The 23,373-nt window shown below is 36.6% G+C and overlaps 1 protein-coding gene across 2 annotated transcripts in view; it reads right to left on the reverse strand.

Annotated features, from left to right (window-relative positions):
- The window catches only part of STK3 (serine/threonine kinase 3), a 322,864-nt gene that overhangs the window by 123,255 nt on the left and 176,236 nt on the right, over positions 1-23,373 (reverse strand). For both annotated transcript variants that reach the window (XM_008255787.4, XM_070075346.1), the window contains 2 exons: positions 19,650-19,787; positions 7,660-7,785 (listed from right to left, as the gene is read on the reverse strand). In XM_008255787.4, the coding sequence (XP_008254009.3) occupies positions 7,660-7,785; positions 19,650-19,787 (264 nt within the window). The remainder of the gene's footprint in view (positions 1-7,659; positions 7,786-19,649; positions 19,788-23,373) is intronic.

Below are 23,373 nucleotides of genomic sequence, written 5' to 3' on the forward strand. Positions count from 1 at the left end.
TTGTACCAGTACCATGCTGTTTTGATTACAACTGCCTTGTAGTATGTCTGGAAATCTGGTATTGTGATGCCTCTGGCTTTGTTTTGTTGTACAAGATTGCTTTAGCTATTCAGGTCTCCTGTGTTTTAATATGACTTTCAACATAATTTTTTCAGTATCTGAATAGAATGTCTTTGGTATTTTGATTGGTATTGCATTGAATCATTAAATTGCTTTCAGTAGTATGGATATTTTGATGATATTGATTCTTCCAATCCACAAACATGGAAAATTTTTCCTTTTTTTTGTATCTTCTTCTATTTTTTTCTTTAATGTTTTGTAATCCTCATCATAGAGATCTTTGACATCCTTGGTTAAATTTATTCTAAGGTATTTGATTTTTTTTTGGTAGCTATTATGAGTGGGATAGTTCTTAGAAGCTCTTTTTCGGGATTTGCATAATTTGTGTATACAAAGATTGTTAATTTTTTTGTGTGTTGATTTTATATCCTGCTACATTTCCAAACTCTTTTATGAGTTCCAATAGTCTCTTAGTGGAGTCTTTTGGATTCCCTATATAGGATCATGACATCTGCAAATAAGGATATTTGCCTTCCTTCTTCCTGATTTGTATCCCTTTGATTTGTTTTTCTTGTCTAATGTCTCTGGCTAAAACTTCCAGGACTATATTGAAAAGCAATGGTGAGAGTGGGTACCCTTGTCTGGTTCGAGATCTCAGTGGGATTGTTTCCAACTTTTCCCCATTCAATATGATGCTGGCTATAGGTGTGTCATAAATTACCTTGATTGTGTTGAGAAATATTCTTTCTATTACCCATTTACTCCAAATGTTTGCATATGTTTAGGAGATTCCTGAGTTGCTGATTACCAATTTCATTCCATTGCAGTCAGTGAAGATGCACAGTATGATTTCTATTTTTTTAATTTACTGAGGCTTTCCTTATGGCTTAGCATATAGTTAATCCTAGAGATACCAGTGAGAAGAGTGTGTATACTGTGGCTATAGTATGGAACGCTCTGTAGATATGTCCATTTGGTCTACAGTGTTGATTAACTCTGTTGTTTACTTGCTGATCTTTCGTCTGGTTGATCTGTCCATTGCTGAAAGTGGGGTATTAAAGTCCCTCATTACTCTTGTATTTGAGTCTGTATCTCCCTTTAAATCCATTAACATTTCTTTTAAACAGCCAGGTGCCCTGTAATTAGGTGCATATACATTTATAATAGTCACATCTTCGTGTTGAATTGATCCCTTAATCATTATATAGTGCCCTTCTTTGTCTCTTTTACCAGTTTCTGTGTTAAAGTCTATTGTGTCTGATACTAGAACGGCTATACCAACTCTTTTTTGGTTTCTGTTAGCATGGATTATCTTTTTCTATCCTTTAATTTTCAGTCTGAGATTACTGTTGGTGAAATGTGTTTCTTGTAGGCAGCAAATAGATAGGTTTCATTTTTTAATCCATTCAGCCAGTCTGTGTCTTTTAACTGGAGAGTTAAGGCCATTTATATTCAGGGTGACTATTGTTAAATAATTATTTTGTCCTGCCATATTTCCATTAATAGTTCTATTTTTTACATTGGGTTTCCTTTGTACTTTTACTGGGCGATTTTATGCTTTCACCTTCTTTCATAGTGATGTTCCTATTTCTGTGTGTAGTACAACCTTGAGCATCTTTTGTAGGGCTGGTGGGTAGTTACAAATTCTTTCAATTTCTATTGTTATGAAAGGTCTTTATTTCACCTTCATTCATGAATGAGAGCTTTGCAGGGTACAGTATTCTGAGTTGACAGTTTTTTTTCTCTTAAGCTTGGAATATATCTCGCCATTCTCTCCTAGCCTGTAGAGTTTCTGATGAGAAGTCCACTTTGAGTCTAATTGTGGTTCCTCTGAATGTGATCTGGTGTTTCTCTTGTGCACATTTTAGAATCTTTTCTTTGTGTTTTACTGTGGAGAGCTTTACTACAATGTGTCCTGGTGAAGATCTTTTCTGGTTGTGTCTATTGGGAGTTCTGTAAGTAACCAATTCTTTCAAGGGTTTCAATTTGTAATGAATAATTTTACCTCAACTATAAACATTCTCTACTAATTTACTTTTCAAGAAGTAAAGGAATGAGAGTAAATGGAAGAATTTTCTTTACTGATTTTCTTTGAAAAAAATTTCTTTTGGAGTTTAAAGCTAGGTTTTAATAAAAGCTCTATAACTCTTCAGACATGTATGTTCATTTAATTTTAAAATGCTTAAAAAGAAAATTAGAGTGTCTATAGGTTCCATTCTGATCAGTCACATTATTCTGGTAGCTCTGAGGTAGCAAAATCTGCAGCAGCCCCCACCGCAAAAGAATCCCAAAACTAAATGAAGAAAAACAATAACAAAACCAAAAAAACTGTCCAAAATGATATATAGTATAGCAGCAGTAGCAGTAGTACAAGTAGTTTTGGTAACAAAAATAAAAGCTAAACTTTATGCACATACTATCAGTATGTGCAAAACACTGCTCCAAAGGCTTAGACTAATACTTTGTATTATTATTATTACCCTATATCCTCATAACAACTCTATTTACAGAAGCAGAGCGATCAAGCAACTTGCTCAAGGACTTAAAGAGTTATTTGGGAACAGGAATCAGGGTTCAAGCCGAAACAGTCTGCTCTTAGATAATTCTATTAAACCAAGTAGGTGCACTGGAGGTTTCTGAACTGATTTGGGCTGATGTTGGTATGTTTAGTTCTTTCTCTAGTTGACTGATTTTAAGCTCCCTATTCAACAGGGGTAGGGAGGGAAGGATCTGAGAAATGCTCACAGGGAAGCTAGCTATTTCACCATCTGTAGGAGAGTGAGTTTTCAAAGTACTTTGGCATTTTTCCTACACCTGTGCTGACAATTACTGCTTCAGTGAATTCTTCAGACACAAAGAACCCCCAAAAGCTTAGAGTCCAGATCATAAAGACATCACCAGAAAGTCCTCATTCTTTCCTAAAGACAGAGCTCTAAGACACAGTCTAAGGCCAATTTCTTTTTGAACTTTTATTTATTTGAAAGGCAGGGATAGCCATAGAGCGCTTTTCCATCCTCCAGTTCACTCGCCAAATGCCCACCACAGCCTTGGCCAGGTAGAAGCTAGGGATCAGGCACTCAATACAGGTTGTGCACCTTGGTGGCAGGACTCAACCAGCTGAACCATCACTTGCTGCATTCCAGAGTGTGCATTAGAAGAATGCTAAAATCAGAAGCATTGCCAGCACTCAAACCCAGGAATCCTCATATGGGAGGCAGGAGTCCCAAGCAGCATCATAACCTCTGTACCAAAAGCCCACCTCAAAACTCTTTTCCTTGACTCATTAGTGAATTAACACAAAGTAAAATGACACCATTTTTTAAGACAAAAGTGAAAGTAAATGGCCTGATATATGCATAAAAATGAAAAGATCTCATGCAATCCTAATATAAGGAAGTTATCTCACATTTTGCTCAACATTAAACTTAATACACAATTTTTCTATATCCATTCAATTCTTTATCTTAAATAATTTAACATTGTGATCCAAATGGGAAATGTCTGAGCTCCACTGACAAAGCAATTATCATCAACTCCTTAATATTTTAATCTTATAAAAACTGCCACAATAATGTATGAAGTCTCCAATACCTCTACATCTCCAATAACACTTGTTATTTTCTGGTTTTTTTTTTTTTTTTTTTTTTTTTTTTTTTTTTTTTTGGTGGTGGTGGTTGTTATTTAAGCATAGGATTCCTAGTGGGTGTGAAGTAGTAGCTCACTGTTTTGGTTTGCATTTTCCTAGTGACCAATATGTTGAGTGTCATTTTATGTGTTCATTGCTCATTTGTATACCTTTGGACAAATGCCTAATTAAGTCTTCTGCTTAACTTTCAAATAAGTTTCCTGTGTTTTTACCTTTGAGTTTTTTATCAGCATGATTTTAAAATATTTTCTCTCATTTTATAGGTGCCTTTACTTTTGATAATATCCTTTGATATTCAAAAGCTTTTAATATTTTTATGAGGTTCAGCTTATTTTCTTGTGTTACCCATGCTTGGATGTCATACCACAGACAAATTCAAAGTCAAAAAGATTAACCCTATGTTTTCTTCTAAGATATTATGTTTTATATATAAGTCACTGAGCCATCTAATTAGACCTTCATGAAAAGGTCATTGAATATGATGAGAAGCAGGGATCCAACTCATTCTTTTATTGGCAGCTATCCAGCTGTCCCCACAGAATTACTGGACAGACTGTTCTTTTCCCATTGAATGGTCTCAGCAACTTTGTTGAAAATCAACATGGACTTGTCATTCTGTTTCATCTTCCATTCCATTGGCTCACATGTGGTACTTAACACATTGATTTGATTACTGTACCTTTGTATAAAGTTTTGCAATCAGGAAGTTTAAATCCTCCAACTTTGTTCTTTTTCAACATGTTTTGGCTATTTGGTCTTCTTACAATTCCTTGTGAATTTGAGGACTGGCTTTTCCTCTTCTGCAGAAAGGACCAATGGAATTTTGATAGGAATTGGATTAATCTGTGAACTGCTTTGAGGATTATTGCCATCTTAACATTAGGTCTTTCAATCTTTAAACACATAATTTTCTCTTAACTTAGGTCTTAACTTCTTTCAACTGTGTCTTCTACTTTTCACTGTACTAATTGTTCACTTCCTTGGTTAAATTTATTCTCAGGTATTTCATCTTTTTGATGGTACTGTAAAAATGAATTTTAAAAAAAATTTCACTTTCACACTCCTCATTGCAGGTGCGTAGCAACACAAATGAGTTTTGTGTGTTGGTCTTATACACAGAAATTTGGCTGACTTTGTTTACTACCTCTAGCAGATTTAGACGTTTTTGACAGATTTCATTCAGGAAGCTGCTATACCTCAACAGAAACAAAAACAAGCTTCTGTACTGGTCCCTTAGGGAACTACTAGATAAATCAAAGTACAAAAATACAATTTTTTGAGAACAAGCCTTTGATTGTCCCCATCCTGGCACCAGCAAGCTATCCTGGGAAAACTGTGTGCTGCCAGGCTAGAAATGGGGGATGGCAGACATGTAAGCAAAAATGCCACAATACTTTCTGACTCAAATTTGACTGTTCCTTTCTTCATTAAGCACTCCCCTTGTTGCTTAAGTTTTTAAAATTAGATTCCAGAGCTTTGAAAAAGTTGATTTGTCAGTTTCTTCCAACTTAATCGTGTCTTCTACAGAGGAACCAATTCTTGGAACTCCCTGATCTGCCAATTCCCATGACTACTGTCTTGCTTTTAACAAATAAAATGAGGAAAAAGGAACACTGTATAACTCCTGAGATTACATCCATCCTAAAGATAGGGAGATTTCCTCCTTGTTCTTGCTCTTGAATCACTCACTCTGAGGGAAAGCAGCTTTGCCGCCTTGCTGTGAAGACTCTTTTAGCAACCCCATGGAAACTCAACATGGCAAAGGACTGAGGCAGCCTGCCAACAGCCAGGTGAATGAACCATCTTAGAAGTGGGTCCCCGGCCTTGTCAAGCTTTCAGATGACTGTGGCTCTAACCAACAGTTAGACTGCAACCTCATGACGCACCCAACCACCCAACCAAGCTACTCCTGAAATACTGACCCACATATGCCATGAGATAATAAATTTTTAAGATGCTAAATTTTGTGATACATGATATCTAAAGCTGAGACTCAGAAGAATAGAGGATTTTAGGCATTTCATGAGTACTAGGAAGAAGAGTGTTTGCAGCAGTGAGAACAAAATAGCACTTGCAAAGGCCCTAAGTAAAAATGTCCTGGCTATGTGCAAAAACAACAGTATCTAAAAGATCAATATGACTGGGGCTTGGTGAAGGACAGGAAAACAGTAAAGAAAGAGATCATTAGAATGGCAGAGAATAACTAAAGTGACTGTAGCAAGGTCTTAAATATGGGTAAATTCTGGAGTAGTCAACACAGTTTCTTATCCATCAAAAAGGGGAAACCAGCCTATAACCCTATATAGGAAGAACAGAAAAGCAAAATAATCAAATGCCCACTGATAGTTAATTAAAGGCAGTTCACTAGTCCATCATCATAAGAAATGTGCATAAATAAGCAAATGGATACAATAACAGAGGAGCAAAACTAGGCTTTTCTTACAACATAGCATTATCAGAAATCATGTAACTCTGATAAGTCAATGCTGTTTATTTTTAGAGGGAGTAATAAATATTTTACTGAAAAATGAGCAAAAAGGATTAGTGAAAGAGCATGGAAGCTCCAAAGTAAAAAACCCAGTTTTCATCTTAGTTCCTCACTGGCTGTAAGAACAATGGCAAATCATATTCCTCCTAATCTCAAATGCAAAAATGGGATAATAATAAAATAAGACCAATATTATTACTATTTTTAAGGTTCAAATAAACTATGACAAAGGACTTTCAAACTCACAAAAACTTTTTAAAAAATGAATATTTACGATATTAATTGAAGAGAAATCAGAAACTAAATATATCTATATCACACAGGAATCCAGAATAGGAACTATAAAACCCCATGAGCAAAAAATCAAGGTCTACATCTCCCACTCGACTATTTATCTTTGTAGACCTAATATACAACCATGTGGTTGTGAAAAAGTAACTTTAGGAAAATAACATTTAAAGTTCTGAGTGATGAACTTATCGGTGAGAGATTTTATATCTAGTCCAAGGCATCTGTCTCACTTGGAAGTCCACCATGATTACCAACTAAGAAATTCAAGTAGCTGCACATCTAGAAAAATAATTAGAAATCAATGCTCCAAGATGCACCTTTCTCCTTGTCCTGGGCTAACAATTGATAAAAATTTAATAACTGATGAAAGCATAAAAGAATTTCAAAAGAATTCCCAATTGTATAATCAGTCTCTGAAATTAAAACAGAATTCAAATTAGCAAAATAATGATATTTATATTTAGAAATTGTAAGATAAAAAAATTAACTTCTAAGGGGAAACACAGATGGTGTTATCAAAGATACTGTCCAGCAGTAAAACTCTTACCTGTGTTTTCAGATTTTTATGGCTATTTGAATATCAAAGGAGATTCATCTCTGTGTCTTTACCCAGAAAAAATTTTATTGAAACACCAGGGAAAAACAATTAGCAAAGAACAGAAGCATTAAACACAACTGTGATATACACATACAATGATCTGTTACTACCCAGCAGTGCCACATCAACATAATTGGAACAAACTGGCTTAATATGCCACGCCCTTTTAAGTCCTCCTAGTTTACCTGGAACCCAAAGCAAGTATTCTGCTGTGGTAGTGTTCATCAGCATAATGATGACAAGTTCAAAGAAAGTTACTGAAGACATGACACAAAATTGTCCAAACTCAAAGATAACAGTTATTTAACAGAGTTAGTATCAACTACATACCAGGACTGCACAATCCTACTATGCTCAAATCAAAATTTTTTCCCACTAATCACTCATTCTTAAGACATCAGAAGAGGACAGCAAAAATTTTAACACAAACAAAATATATTTTGAGATTTAATGAAAAAGCATACCTTGCTTCAAACAAAATGGTAAGTGCAGTTAATACATTTAAAGAAATAAAACAAAACTATAGAAAAAGTGATTCGTAAGAGTAAAATCAACTTTATGAAGAGGATTACTAACCGAATTCTCTTCTTCCTCTTCCAATTCTCGCTGTTGCTCCTCATGTCTTTTCGCCTTGATCTCCATAGCTTCTGTGATCAGGTCTCTTAATATTGATACTGGCTTTGCATTCTTAATAAAAGGATGCTGCAAAAGTAAAATTCAATAGTATAGATTCAAAGATTTTCCTGAATTGTAGCTAACAAACATTAAAACAACATATAATTACAAAAAAAATCACACATTTTTCATCTAGAATTAAGTGTATAGCTTCAGAAAAAAGAATATTTCAGCAGCTTTAGAAATAGACTTTTTTTAGTTGACTTGTTTTCTAAAAAACTTAAAGTACACACACAAAAATATAGCCCTGTTAATAAAATTACTCATCCTTAAAGCTATAATTGTCCAAAGGAATTATTTAGTAGGTAGTAAAAATTTCAAAAGCATTTTAAAAACAAGTTGTTCAATAAATTACAAAAATACAAATGTTTATATTGAGTTAAACATTTAATCTTAATCAATAGTAAAAACAAGGGCAACTAATTTGCTACCTCTTTAAACTATTTTCTAATTTTGTTTCTGTAGTGAATCATTTCATTTTTACCTTATTTTCAGAAAATTAGAATTTCTTCATTTTTGTATACTATATGGAACAACTTATCACTTCTCCATTTATATCACCCTCATATATCTAACACAGCTGAGCTCTTTATGGTATTAAATAATTTGATAACAGAAGGGAAGCTGTCAATTTAGACTTGAGTTTTTCATTTTTTTTTAGTTGAAGAGGGCATTATAGATATAATTTGGGATCAATAACTTTATTCAGGGACAGCAATCTAGCTTCAAAAACATAACTTCCTTTAATATAAATTGGTAGATATGTCAGATAAAAGCTACTTATTTTAAAAAACATCAACAGAGCATAGATATATATTAAAAAAATTTTAGTGCTAAAGAAGGAATTATAAACATTTGGAAGAGGCTTTAAAATGATAAACATATCATTTGGAAAAACCATAAGGAAGAATTTTACCAGAGTATACAGAGACTAGGATTGATTGTAAAGAACTAATAAACCCTTTTATAGCTGCTATAGATAACCAGATAAGTTAAGTCCTATTAGTATGTCTGTGTGGTGGACACTTCCAGACATTCACCAAAATAGAGTTGTGACTGGACCTACAGCTGCTTAGCTACATCTTGGCTTCTCAGCCTCCCTGTCAGCTGGCTGTGGCTATGGGACTAAGTTCCCACCAAAGGAATGTGCCAGTATCCCATTCCACTTCCTGGCCTATAAAACACTGAGCATACCCCTCCTGCAAGAACTCCTCCCTTTGTGCTAAGTTGGAAAACACAGGTACTTGTGACTCAACTTCAAACAAGTATAAAATCAAAGGACGTGCCCTAGAGGATGGCAGGGCAACAAGAAGGAACTCCTGTCCCATTCTGAAAATTGTGGAAAACACTAGTAAAAAGGTGACCAAAAACAAAAACAAAACAGAAAACTAAAGATACGTTCTTTTCCCTTAGGGAATTTACCATTTAGAATAAGGACTGAAAGATATATATTTAATAATAACAATATAACATGCAAATTATATTCAAGATGGCTTAGCACAGCCTATATGAGAAATGTAAAAGTAGAAAAATGAATAAGATAATCACAAATGCCCCCATACAGAAGAAATGAATTATTTTCAGGAAGAAGAACAGTTATGAACAACATGAACAAAGACACAACAATGGGGGAAGCCTGTCAGAAGCCTGCAGGAACCTCTGCCTGGCTAGAGCAGCAGCGTCATTCACAGAAGTGGTGCTCTGTGGATTTAGGTGCAGGCAGCAATGAGGCACGGAGGATGAGATTTCTGGATTTTGTCAGAAAGTCACTTTAATCACATAAATGAGAGAATAACATAAGGGAAAATATCTTTGATAACACAGCTTTGCAGCAGAGTTCAAAAATGATACAGAGTGGGAGAAACTAGAGTAATACAGGTGCAAATTATTTTTTTTAACTTTTATTTAATGAATATAAATTTCCAAAGTACGGCTTATGGATTACAATGGCTTCCCCCCCATACCGTCCCTCCCACCCACAACCCTCCCCTTTCCCACTCCCTCTCCCCTTCCATTCACATCAAGATTCATTTTCGATTCTCTTAATATACAGAAGATCAGTTTAATATACATTAAGTAAAGATTTCAACAGTTTGCTCCCACACAGAAACATAAAGTGAAAAATAATAGATGATTTTTTAAATGATGATGAAATCAGATCAGCCCTATTGTCATGTTTAATCCCAGTGAGAGTCAAGTTGGGAATTGATAATTTCTTCTTCTTTTTTTTTTTTTTTTACAAAAGATCAGTTTAGTACACATTAAGTAAAGATTTCAACAGTTTGCACCCCCATAGAAACACAAAGTGAAATATACTGTTTGAGTACTCGTTATAGCATTAAATCTCAATGCACAGCACATTAAGGACAGAGATCCTACATGAGGAGTTAAGTGCACAGTGACTCCTGTTGTTGACTTAACAAATTGACACTCCTGTTTATGGCATCAGTAATCTCCCTATGCTCCAGTCATGAGTTTCCAAGGCTATGGAAGCCTTTTGAGTTCTCCAACTCTTATCTTGTTTAGACAAGGTCATAGTCAAAGTGGAGGTTTTCTCCTCCCTTCAGAGAAAGGTACCTCCTTCTTTGAAGCAGGTGCAAATTATTAAAGAGTCTGCATTAACTAAAAGTTGTCAAAATTGAGAGGTAATATAAAATCTGATGGAAAAAAAGGATTTAGTGGTTGGTTATACATATGAAGGATATTAACTGATTATATAATCACATTACCAAAAGTGAGAGAAGATCAATACTGCAAAAACTGTAAACTAGTAGAATTATATCTCTTCAAAAAGGTATAGAAATCTCAAACTGTATTATACTCTGGTATCTTCTCAGGGAAAACTATAATCTATCCTTCTGGGCCATGATTATTTTGAAGAAATACCCCAGTACATACTTGGTTCATCCATTTTACTGCAACCTTGTTTTTACAGAGTTCACTGTGAATTCACTACAGTTGTCTACACAGCTTAATGCTCAATCTCAAAATCTTGGTATATCCCATTTAATTTGTTCTTAAATTTTCTACACAAAGCTTTCTACACACATGATTGTGACAAATGAGGAACTGGTTAATAAAGTTAAAAGGGTACTTGAGGAGCAAGAAGTTTTATCAAACACATTGCCAATTTTTAAGTATATTTTTAAAATCTTTTTAAAAATACAAATGGTGAAATCAAAATTGCAAGGAAACATTAAAAAGGCAGAAATATAAGATAGCAAAAATGAAAAAGTAACAATGTGATAAAAATGATAATATATCATTATATATCAGTGCAAATAAATGGGTTGAATTTCCACTAATTAAGTAGTAAGATAAAGGTTCACTTAGCTCTTAAGATACATAACTGGCATGTTTTGTACATGAAATACACTTTTATAAAATAAATCCAACTAAGGGCCAGTGTTGTGACTCAGTGGGTTACGCTGCCACCAGCAGTGCCGGCACCCCATATGGGTGCTGTTTCAATACCTGGCTGCTCCACTTTTGATCCAGGTCCCTGCTAATGTACCTGGGAAAGCAGTGGAAGATGGACCAAGTGCTTGGGCCCCTGCACCCACACATGGCAGACTGGAAAGAAGCTCCAGGCTCCTGGCTTTGGCCTGGCCCAGCCCTGGTGATTTTGGCCATGTTGGTAGTGAACCAGCAGATGGAAGACCTCTCTCTCCCTCTCTCTCCCTCTCTCTCCCTCTCTCTCTCCCCCTTTCTCTCTCTCTCCTCCTTCCTCTATAACTCTGCCTTTAAAATAAATAAAAAAAACATTAAAAAAATAAATCTGACTCATATTTCTCTAAGAGGCATATGTATAAGAACTTGTGGGTCTGGCACTGTGGCATAACAGGTAAGGCCACCACCTGCTAGTATGAGTATCTCATATGGGCGCCAATTCAAGTCCCGGCTGCTCCACTTCCGATCCAGCTCTCTGATATAGCCTGGGAAAATAGGAGAAGATGGCCCAAGTGCTTTGGCCCCTGCACCTGTGTGGGAGACCCCGAAGAAGCTCCTGGCTCCTGGCTTTGGATTGGCCCAGCTCTGGCTGTTGCAGCCATTTAGGGAGTGACCCAGGGGATGAAAGACTTTCTCTCTCTCTCTCTCTCTGCCCCTGCCTCTCTGTAACTCTGCCTTTCAAATAAATAAATAAATCTTAAGAAAAACAAACAAAAAAAAGAACTTGGGCTAAAATTTAAAGTTAGGCAACAAAATGCCACGTGAACATAAAAGGAAATCATGGATAGTATGATTTTGAACAGTAAAATTTAAGGCAGAAAACAATAAAAGTCACTTAATATTTATAAAGAACATAATGTAAAGGAAGATATATCTATAAATTTGGTATAATAATATGCATTATACCCAATAAAAATTAGAGGTATAGGGGCCGGCAGTGTGGTATAGTAGGCTAAGCCTCTGCCTACAGTGCCGGCATCCCATATGGGCGCTGGTTCAAGTCCTGGCTGCTCCTCGTCCGATCCAGCTCTCTGTTATGGCCTGGGAAAGTAGTAGAAGATGGCTACATGCTTGGACCCCCACCCAGTGTGGGAGACCCGGAAGAAGCTTCTGGCTCCAGGCTTCAGATCAACCCAGTTCCAGCCATCATGGCCATTTGGGGAGTGAACCAGCAAATGGAAGACCTTTCTCTCTGTCTCTCCCTCTCAGTCTGTAACTCTACCTCTCAAATAAATAAAATTTTTTTTTAAAAAATTAGAGGTTTGAATGACAAGAAAACATGAACAAAATAAAAAATATATTTACAGCATTTATATCAGACAAGCTGCTGATTACATGAAGGATTTTTTAATGTATTACAACAAGAAAAAGATAACCTGATTAAATCCCAAAAAGCAATGAAGGTTCAATGTGAACAACAGAGAGAAAACTGACCAGGGCTTCAAAGACCTAAGGGACTAAAATAAAAGACCTAGGGCAGGTGTTGAGGTGCAACATGTTAATTTGCCACTTGGGACACCCATATCCCATACTGGATTGGCCTGGGATTCGGTCTGATCTCTGTTTCTGATCCGGCTGCCTACTAACAAGCCTGGGAGGCGGCAGAAGATGGCTCAAGTCCTTGAGTTCCTGCCTCCCTTGTGAGAGACCCACATTGAATTCCTAGCTCTTGGCTTCTGCCTGTCCCAGATGTGGCTGTCACAGATATTTGGGAATGAACAGTCAGATAGATGGATGATCTCTCTCGCAGTCACTCTGATTCTGCCTTTCAAATAAATAAAAAGACTTTTATTTTTTTTTCAAAAGGGCTAACATTATGTCACTGGAGTCAAAGAAAGGGAAGAGAAAGAAAGTGGAGCTGAAAAAGTATTTGGAAAATAATGGCTGCAAACTTGATAGGAGACCTAAACTGACAGGTCCAAGAAATTGAACAGGCTGTGAAAAGGATAAACCCAAAGAAATCTATTCCAAGACATGTCATAATAAAACCTGTGGAAATTAAAGTGAAAGAAAAACATATTGAAAAGAGTAAGGGGTAGGGTACTTAAACGACAGCAGGTTTCTCCCAAGAATCCATGGAGACCAGAAGGAAGTGGTAGGACATTTTTTTCAGTGCTGCAAAAAAAGAACTGCCAATCCAAAACACTATACCCATTCAGAACATTTATGTCCTTCACTAATGAAGGGAAAATTAAAGACAATCTCAGAGGAAGAAAAAATAGCACCACAGACCTACATAGATAGTCAAAGTTCTCTAAGCAGAAAGGAAATGATCTAAGAAGGAATCTTAGAACTTCAGGAATAAGAACATTAGAAAAAACAAGAGGGTAAATACCAGTACAGTCTATTTCCCTTTTCTGAGTTTCCTCAATTATGTTTTAAGGTTAAAGCAAATTTTATAACACTGATGTGGTTCTCAATGTATATAGAGGAAGTACTTAAGACAATTACATTATAAGTGGAGGGTGAGAAATGGAGATAAAGTTTCTATACCTCACTTGATCTGATAAGAGTAAATCTCATACCACAGGTGACCCGTGAAACCAGCCCAGGGCTGACTCAACTAATGGCAGATCTTTGTCAACCTAACATTGTCACAATACTGGGGCAAGGGCTGACTCTGAGATTTTAGGCTGTCCATCAGCAGGCTTAAGGATCACTGCCAATTAGAAACTCCAGTGTCAATAGACAGATACTGAACCTTGTCTTGTCCCAATGTTAATTTCTTCATCTACTAAGATTCCAACTTAATCTCAAAGGATTCTTGCAGTTTATGATTATTTCCAATGAAAACAATCATCTATATATGTCACAGAAAATGAACCACTATAAAAATAATCATTTTATATTTCTTTTTTTAATAATTATTTTATTTATTTGAAAGACAGAGTTACAGAGAGAGGTAGAGCCAGAGAGAGAGAAAGAGAGGTCTTCCATTCTGTGGGTTCACTCCCTAAATGATCACAATGGCCACAGCTGAGCTGAGCTGAAGCCAGGAACCAGGAGCTTCTAAAAGGTTTACCACATGGGTACAGGGGCCCAAGGAATGAGGCCATCTTCTACTGCTTTCCCAGGCTATAGCAGAGAACTGGATCGGAAGAGGAGCAGCCTAGACTCAAACCAGTGCCTATATGGGATGCCAGCACTGTAGGCTGGGGCTTTAACCAGCTACACCACAGCACCAGCCCCACAATATGAATTTCTTTTTAAAAGCTGTTTGTTTACTGGGTCTTAGAAATCTTGGTATAAGATTTAATGTTTTTAAAAATTTTACTTATTTTAAAGACAGAGTTACAGTCAGAGATACAGAGAAACAGAGAGAAAGGTCTTCTATTCACTGGTTCACTCCACAAATAGCTGCAATGGCCAATCGAGCTTGTCTGAAGCCAGGAGCCAGGAGCTTCTTCCAGGTCTCTCCTGTGAGTAAAGGGAACTAAAGCACTTGGGCCATCTTCTGCTGCTTTCCCAGGTGCATTAGCAGGGAGCTGGATTGGAAGTAGAACAGCTGGGACTTGAACCGATGCCCATATGGGATGCTGGTGCCACAGGTGAAGGCTTAACTGACTACGCCACAGTGTTGACCCTGAGAATTACACTTTGATTTTAACTCTTAATAGACAATACACAAAGAAGGATTTTAGGCTTCCAGCGAAACAAGACTCTAATGAGAAAAAAGATATCTGTTCTAAAAATATATATAAATCAAGAATTTGTTATGTTACATACACACAAATTAAGTACAATACACATGTATTAACTATCAGATACTTAAGAGTGCAAAAGTCATTCCCTGCTAATAAACAGTCTCTGACCTTGAACTAGTTATAATCCAGGACTAAGGACAGAAATGAGTTATCTCATTCTGACTTAGTAAAAGATTTGCGACCAAGATGCTTATGGGAACTTAAAGTATCCCAACAGTCTGTGGAGGAATATCTAATTTGAATTAGAAAAAACTGGTGAGTAAGAAGGATTCATCTGATGAATGGGACACTTATGGGAACCAGGATGGGGGAGAGTGGCAAAACAGGAAAAAGGTATGAAGGAATGAAAATGTAAGGTCTGTATAAGAAATTTTAAGTCTTTCTCTTCAGTATCATCGAGAAAGCATGGGAGTTTCAAGGGATCAGGTAAGGACATCATGTTACAACAAAGAGGTTGAATGGTTGATCAAGAAGAGAAATGGGTAAAGCTAAAAACTTGCCATGGAATTCCAAATCCCATTAAGTTGGCAGGTACCAATGCCATCTTACTAAAGTGATCAGTTTAAGTTCATAACTGATCATAAAGATAGCGTTAGTGTCAAAGGGATCACATAAATAAGACCAAGTGTCTGTTACTAATCATTGATAGAATTAAAAAAGGAAGAGAACCATCTAATGTGAGAAGCAGGACATACAGCATACTCATAGAATGACAAACACCCTAAACTGCACTCTGGCCTCAGAATCAGCCCTTAAGGCATTCGGATCTGGCTCAAAAGTCCATGAGAGCATTTCAGGCATGGAAAGCCAAGACACTCTGCAAAAATGACCTACATGAAAGATCTCTGTGAGTGAGGACCCAGTGGAAGGGGCCATCAAAGAAGGAGGTACCTTTCTCTGAAGGGAGAAGAAAACTTCCACTTTGCTCATGGACCTGTCCAAATAATGTTGGAGTCTGTGAACTCAAGAGACTTCCATAGCTTTTGCAGCTCATGTCAAGAGCCTCAGGTGATCACTGACATCATAAATGAGACTGTCAATTGTTAAATCAACAACAGGAGTCACTGTGCACTTGCTCCTTTTGTAGGACCTCTGTTCTTAATGTGTTGTACTATGAGAATTAATAGTAAAACTTGTCTTCAAACAGTACTTTATACTTCATGTGTCTGTGTGGGTACAAACTGTTGAAATCTTTACTTAGTACAGAGTTGATCTTCTGTATATAAAGATAATTAAAAATGAACCTTAACGAAGAATGGGATGGGACAGGGAGTAGGAGGTGGGACGGTTTGGGGGTGGGAGAGTAATTATGGGGGGAAGAATTGCTAATATCCACAAGTTGTACTTATGAAATTTATATTTATTAAATAAAAGCTTTCTCTTAAAAAGAATAGAAAAATAAAAACCAAGGAAGCAAATATTGGCAAATAAGCACTATGCATAAGCATTATACAAAAATAGTTGCTCTGCTTACTGTTAATATAAAGAAAGATGCCTAGGCCAAATCCATACAGAGCCTGTTAATTACTCCATATGGGGCAACTTCCTGGGGGCAGAGGGCCAAGTAAGAAGGGGTCCAGAGTGGGCCAAAATATACCCCACACAATCAGTGAGCCCCTGTGGGATGTTCAAAGAGTCACTGAACCTTTCTGGGCTTCAGTGTCCTCATCCACAAAAGCAGGGAACTATGTCAGAATATTTATCAAGTGCTTTTCTACCCTAAAAGTTCTGAGTTAAAAACATAAGAATGGTAAAACATAGAATGGCAAATGTCCTAACAGCACTCTGGCCTCAGAATCAGCCCTTAAGGCATGCGGATCCAGCTGAAATGCCCATGAGAATATTTCAGGCATGGAAAGCCAAGACACTCTGGGGGAAAAAAAAAAAAAGCCTAAATGAAAGATCTCCACGAGTGAGATCCCAGTGGAAAGAATGGGTCATCAAAGAAGGAGGTACCTTTCTCTGAAGGGAGGAGAGAACTTCCACTTTGACCATGGCCTTGTCTAAATATGATCAGACTCGGTGAACTCAGGGGGCTTCCATAGCCTTGGCAGCTCATGACAAGAGCCTAGGGTGATTACTGATGCCATAAACAAGAGTGTCAATTTGTTAAGTCAACAACAGGAGTCACTGTGCACTTACTCCTCATGTAGGATCTTTGTCCTCAGTGTGCTGTACATTGAGATTTAATGCTATAACTAGTACTCAAACGGTATTTTTCACTTTATGTTTCTGTGTGGGAGCAAACTGTTGAAATCTTTACTTAATGTATGCTAAACTGATCTTCTGTATATTAAGAGAATCGAAAATGAATCTTGATGTGAATGGAAGGGGAGAGGGAGTGGATAAGGGGAGGGTTGCGGGTTGGAGGGACGTTATGGGGGGGAAGCCATTGTAATCAATATTCTGTACTTTGGAAATTTATATTCATTAAATAAAAGTTAAAAAAAAACATAAGAATTTCTTTTCTCAAGAAAAATTAGAAATGTTTGGAGAAAGAAACACTGTTTTTTTAATCCAAAAATTAAAATGCTGACCATCATATTTTGTGGCATTTGTTTGGCTTTGCCTGTCTTTATTTTTTCTTTTTTTCCTTTTTGCATTTTTGGGGGGGTTAAATAATTTATTTACTCATTATGACAATACAAATAGGGTCTTGATTTCTGCACTTAAAATTCCTTTGACAATACTTCAAAGTAAATGTCTTAATTAATGTTTTCAATTTTTTACAGAAGAATATAACCTAAAATTTACTTTTCTTAGTCATAAATTAGTTCATTTTTAAAAACTAATATTTGCATATACTCAAAATTCAAAAGTAATACTTACATAAAACTCAAAATTTGCAAGTCTCAAGGCTGGCATTATGACATGGTATCATAAACCTCTGTCTGCAACACCACATTCCCATATGGACACCTGTTGAGATCCAGCTGTTCCATTTCCCGTCCAGCTCTCCCTGCTAATGTGTCTGGGAAAGCAGCAGAGGATGTGACACAGGTATTTGGGCCCCTGCACCCATGTGAGAGTCTTGAAATAAGCCCCTGGTTCCTGGCTTCCGTGTGGCCCAGCCCTGGCCATTGTGGCCCTTTGGGAAGTGAACCAGCAGATAAAAGATCTCTCTCTCTCTCTCTCTCTCTCTCTCTCTCTCTGTTCTCCTTGCCCCCTGCCTCTGTAACTCTGCCTTTCAAATAAATATTTAAAAAAATCTTTTTTAAGGTCCCACAAAGAGTATTTAGGGAGAATAAAGTCTCCATCCCATTCCTGTCTTTCACCCGCAATGATCTTCTCAGGAGGCCATTCTTCCCAGAGACACCCTGATAGAAGCACTGACAAACACGTACATATGCACACATGTGTGTGGACATACTTTTCCAATCACTCCTCTTAGACAGTCTGCAGTTTACTGACAGATATTTAGGTTGTTTCCAATCTTTTTCTATTGCAATGTTCTGTGAATATTTTTCCACATATATTATTTCATATAAGGTTAAATTTTTCCTAGATGTGTAATTGCTGGGCCAAAGAATACATGGATTTTTATTTTAGATAGATTGCTAAATTGGCTTCCATTTAGTACTAAATTAAATTTTCCTAACAGTAAGCATACATTTAAGAGTCTGTTTCCCATACTCTTCAACAAAACCATTTTTTAAAATGGCACCTTGGGAAGTCACTTTTTATAACAGCCATGTTTTGAATCCTTTTGTCACTTAATAAGACTCATTTTGTACATACGAAATTTTGTTAATGTGAGACACTCTATTAGCTCAGAATTCTGATGTAATTCTGCTGAGAAAATAAAGGCTCACAAATACTTCAGGTATTACATTATTTCTACTTGTCTTTTTTTTTTTTTTTTTTTTTTTTTTGACAGGCAGAGTGGACAGTGAGAGAGAGAGACAGAGAGAAAGGTCTTCCTTTGCTGTTGGTTCACCCTCCAATGGCCGGCGCGGCCGGCGCGGCCGGCGCGTTGCAGCCAGCGCACCGCGCTGATCCGAAGCCAGGAGCCAGGTGCTTCTCCTGGTCTCCCATGGGGTGCAGGGCCCAAGCACTTGGGCCATCCTCCACTGCACTCCCTGGCCACAGCAGAGAGCTGGCCTGGAAGAGGGGCAACCGGGACTGAATCCGGTGCCCCGATCGGGACTAGAACCCGGTGTGCCAGCGCCGCAAGGCAGAGGATTAGCCTAGTGAGCCGCGGCACTGGCCTTCTACTTGTCTTAAATTTCAAAGTAGATTTTAAAAAAATACTCCAAATACAAAGTATACTTATAACAGGGATACTAAAATTCTTCACTTAGGTAATCTTATAACTAGTATTTACAACATGAGACAATCCTGCAATTACATATCATATACTGCAGCAAAGTCAAGGGAGAAATGCAGAGTCAAGGAATGTAAGGAAAACATGAGCAACAGTAACTATGGAAACAAATCCTTTCTGAAATGAGAAATCTTTGCAAAGTTTGTTTAAAGGAATTTTAGGAGTCAAGAGTTAAGAACAACACAAAGGAAAGAGGTGTAAGACTGAATCTGGAAAACAAAAAGTGGGACAAAGAGAACACACGGCAGTGTGTGTGTGTGTGCACGCACACACGCACACGCATGGACTATCCATCCATACTTTCTAGGGAGGTTTAAATCTTTCAAAATCAGTTGTGAAACTCATAGCAATTCTGACCAATATCAGAAAGCTAAAAGGTTTAAAGAAAATATCCTTCCCTTACCAGCACTGACCTGTAAAAGTTGCGTTGCAGTAGCTCTCTGTTCAGGATTCTTCACTAAGCATTTTTTAACAAAATCAGTGAAATCATCAGACCAAAGTTCTGGCTTCCTGAATGTCGGTGGTGGGTTTGTTGGAATCATAAAAATAGCCTAGTACAAATAAAACATCCAAAAAATATATTAAGAATCACAATAGTATAACCAAATAAATCTCTTTTTTAATCATACTCAAAATTTAAAAAATAAATTTAAGCTGTTTTAGAATTTCTAGTAAGCCTGAAATTCAGCAAGTAAGTCCTTCTGGTACTAATGTAATAATTTCCCATTACATTTCCTCTGTTTGGATTGCAGTTCATTGAGCACACCATTCTTAAATAATTTATCAATTTTTTTATCAGTCTCTAAAGAAGACTTTGCTTTCTAACCCTGTTACTAAGCTAAGGAAATTCCCTAAAAAGATATGCAAGTATTCCCAAATTTTTCCACTTTATGCCAGATTTACTGCCCATTTCAGTTTGACTACAAGCAACCCAATAAAATTGCTGCTATGATTTGAAATAGTATTTGATACAGCCAATACTTTTATTTCTCTATTAAGAACAGGATTCAAGATTTCAAATGAAAAGTTCTAAAGGTAACATACCATTTCAGTTTCTTACCAATGGTTCAGTACTAATAATTTAACAGTAATAACAGATTCAGATAGTTCAAAATTCAAAAGCTATAAAAAGCTGTTCTCATCCCAGTCTACCTGTCAAGTCACCCTGTACCAACCAAGAGAATGAATCTCTAATGATGTTAGGGAATCACTATCTATCTGTAAGGAGCTAACTTCTCTCCTTGGCATCTGTAATAGTTCTTTATAAAATATCTTCACTAAAACATCATTTCTGGGGCCAACATTGTGGCACAGCAGATAATGCCACTACCTGTGACACTGGCATCCTATATGCGCAACAGTTTGTGTCCTCATTGCTCCACTTCTGATCCAGCTTCCTATTAATGTGCCTGAGAAAAGCAGCAGAAGATGGTCCAAATGTTTAGGCCCCTGCCACCCTCATGGGAGACATAGATGAAGCTTCTGGCTCCTGGCTTTGGCCTGACCCAGTCCTGGCCATTGCAGTCATCTGGGGAGTGAACCAGCAGATGGGAAATGTCTCTGTCTCTGTCTCTCTCTCTGTCTCTCTCTCTGTCTCTCCCTCCTCCCCTCCCTCCCTCCCTCCTTCAAACTTCTTTCTCTATAACTCTTTCAAAATAAATGAAGAAGCCTTTAAAAAGATGTGAAAGGCATGAAAATAATAAAATTGAAACAAATATACTGAGGATGTGATAAATACTAGCTATTATTGATCATACTTCAATGTTATAAAAAAAGGCAAACAGCAAAGGCAAAAAATTTTACAACATAAAATGAATTAGCATATGCTATAACTACAGTTGAACCTATAAGATTATATAATTACACAACTGATATAGTAGACAAGACTAGGAAAAATGGCTTTTTGTCAATCTTAATCTGTATATGCATAGGCAACATACGACGACAGGCCTCTCAATGATGTATCCAAGGGTGTAGTATCCCAAAACTCCCTGTTTGAGTTGTAGATTTATTTCTCTGACTTTCCAGAAGAAAGGCCCTGTGTTTATTCTCTTCTCTTTTTCACCTGGCTTTTGGTGTCCTCTGTGTTCATGTGCAAACAATTTTAATGTACATTAAATTATGCCCATTCGCCCATTAATGCATAAGGAAGATAAATGTTGTAATACTACAAACTACAATAACACTTAGAAACTTCAGTTTTTGGGTTTCTTTCTTTTTTTTTTACCATTGAAAGAGACTAAAACTTCTGTTCAAGTATGGAGAAAATATCAAAACTGCAAAGAAAGTAATAAAGAGAATATATTATGGAATCAATATTTTAAAGTGCTCCCTATATATGATAAAAAGTTTATACTCTTCATTGGATGTTTATTAGCTGATTAAAAAAATCATTCACCAGTAGCCTAGGATCATAGAATTTCCACAGTAAAAGATAAATGACAAACCACTTAGTTCAATCTTCATTTGATAAAAAAATGAATCTAAAGCCCAGAGAGGTTAAGTAACATGAAAACAAAATTTAAGACATCAAAGGAGCCTTCATTTAAAAGACTGGCAAAGTATTCTAATGTTTCCAGGATGTTTCAAGATGCAAGAAAGCAAAGTACACAGCAAAGAGATTGCAAAATCTAAATAAACTAATAAGAAGATAGAAGAGGTGATAAATGATGATTCTATTGGCAATACAAATCTGACAAGTTCTTCCTTTAATTTCAAAGTGGGGAAGAATGAATAAGCAAGTATTAAGGTTCTAAGATAAGGCAGTGACAAGGAACATCTTAAAATTCCTACAAATACAACTTTGAGAATCAATAAAAGTGAAATCATCTTATCAAATATGAATGGGGGGGGATCATTCAAAGGGGAAAAGTCTTTCCAACAAATGATGTTGGGAAGACTGGATATGCACATGTGAAAAAATAAAATTGGTTATTTTCACATTATAACACAAACAAAAATTATATCAAAAATGCTCAAAAACCTAACTATGGAGGCTAGAGTTGTGGTGCAGCAGGTTAAGCTGCTGCTTGCAACGCTAGCATCCTATAGTGCAGTGCAAGTTCAAGTCCTGGCTATTCTGTTTCTGATCCAGCTTGCTGCTAATGTGGCTGGGAAGACAGCAGAAGTTGGCCTAAGAGCTTGTGGGAAATCAGAATAGAGTTCCTGGTTTCTAGCTCTTGGCTTCAGTCTGGCCTAGAGCTGCTTGGAGAGTGAACTAGCAGATGGAAGATTACACCTTATTTGTCTCTCCTTCTCTCTTTGTCACTCTGCCTTTCAAGTACGTAAATAAATTTTAAAATGCATACTATATATATTATATATAGATGATATATATAAAAATGTAAAACTGAGAAGGAAAGATAGGAGAAAAGCTTTATGATACTGATTTAAGCCATGATTTTTTGGATATCATAACAGAGTCCAAACAATAAAAGAAAAATACATAAATTGTACATTACTGAAATTGAAAACTTGTGCATCAAAGGACAGCATCAAAAGAGAAAAAAGACAAACCACAGAACAGAGAAAATACCTGAAAATTGTATCTGATAATCAGTTAAAAGTAGAATATATAAAGAAGTCCTACAACTCAACAAGAAAAACACATGCAATCTGATTAAAAAATGGACAGTGGACTTGAATAGACATTTCTCCAAAGAAGATATGCAAATGGATGACAAGCACATGAGAAGACCCTCAGCATCACCTGCTAATAGGGAAATAGGGGAATCAAAATCCACAGATATACCACTTCACACCCATTAGGATGGCTATCATCATAAAAGAAGGAAGGGAGAAAGGGAAGGAGGGAAAACAACAAGTGTTGGCAAAAATGTGGAAAAACTGGACTCCTCGTGCATCTTTGGTGGAAACGTAAAATGGTACAGTTGACATGAAAAACAGTATGGTAATTCCTCAAAGAACTAAACACAGAATGACCACATCATCCAGAAATTCTAAGTCTGGGGATATTCCCAAAATAAGAGACTTAAATATATATTTGTATACCCATTATTTATAGCAGCATTATTCACCACAGTCAAAAGGTATCAATTGACAGATGAATGAACAAATATGATGCACACACAGACAAAACAAGGTATCACTATTCAGCCATAAGAAGAAAGAAAATTG

The sequence above is a fragment of the Oryctolagus cuniculus genome, chromosome 6 (genome assembly GCF_964237555.1).
Source record: "Oryctolagus cuniculus chromosome 6, mOryCun1.1, whole genome shotgun sequence".
Taxonomy (NCBI): Eukaryota; Metazoa; Chordata; class Mammalia; order Lagomorpha; family Leporidae; genus Oryctolagus; species Oryctolagus cuniculus.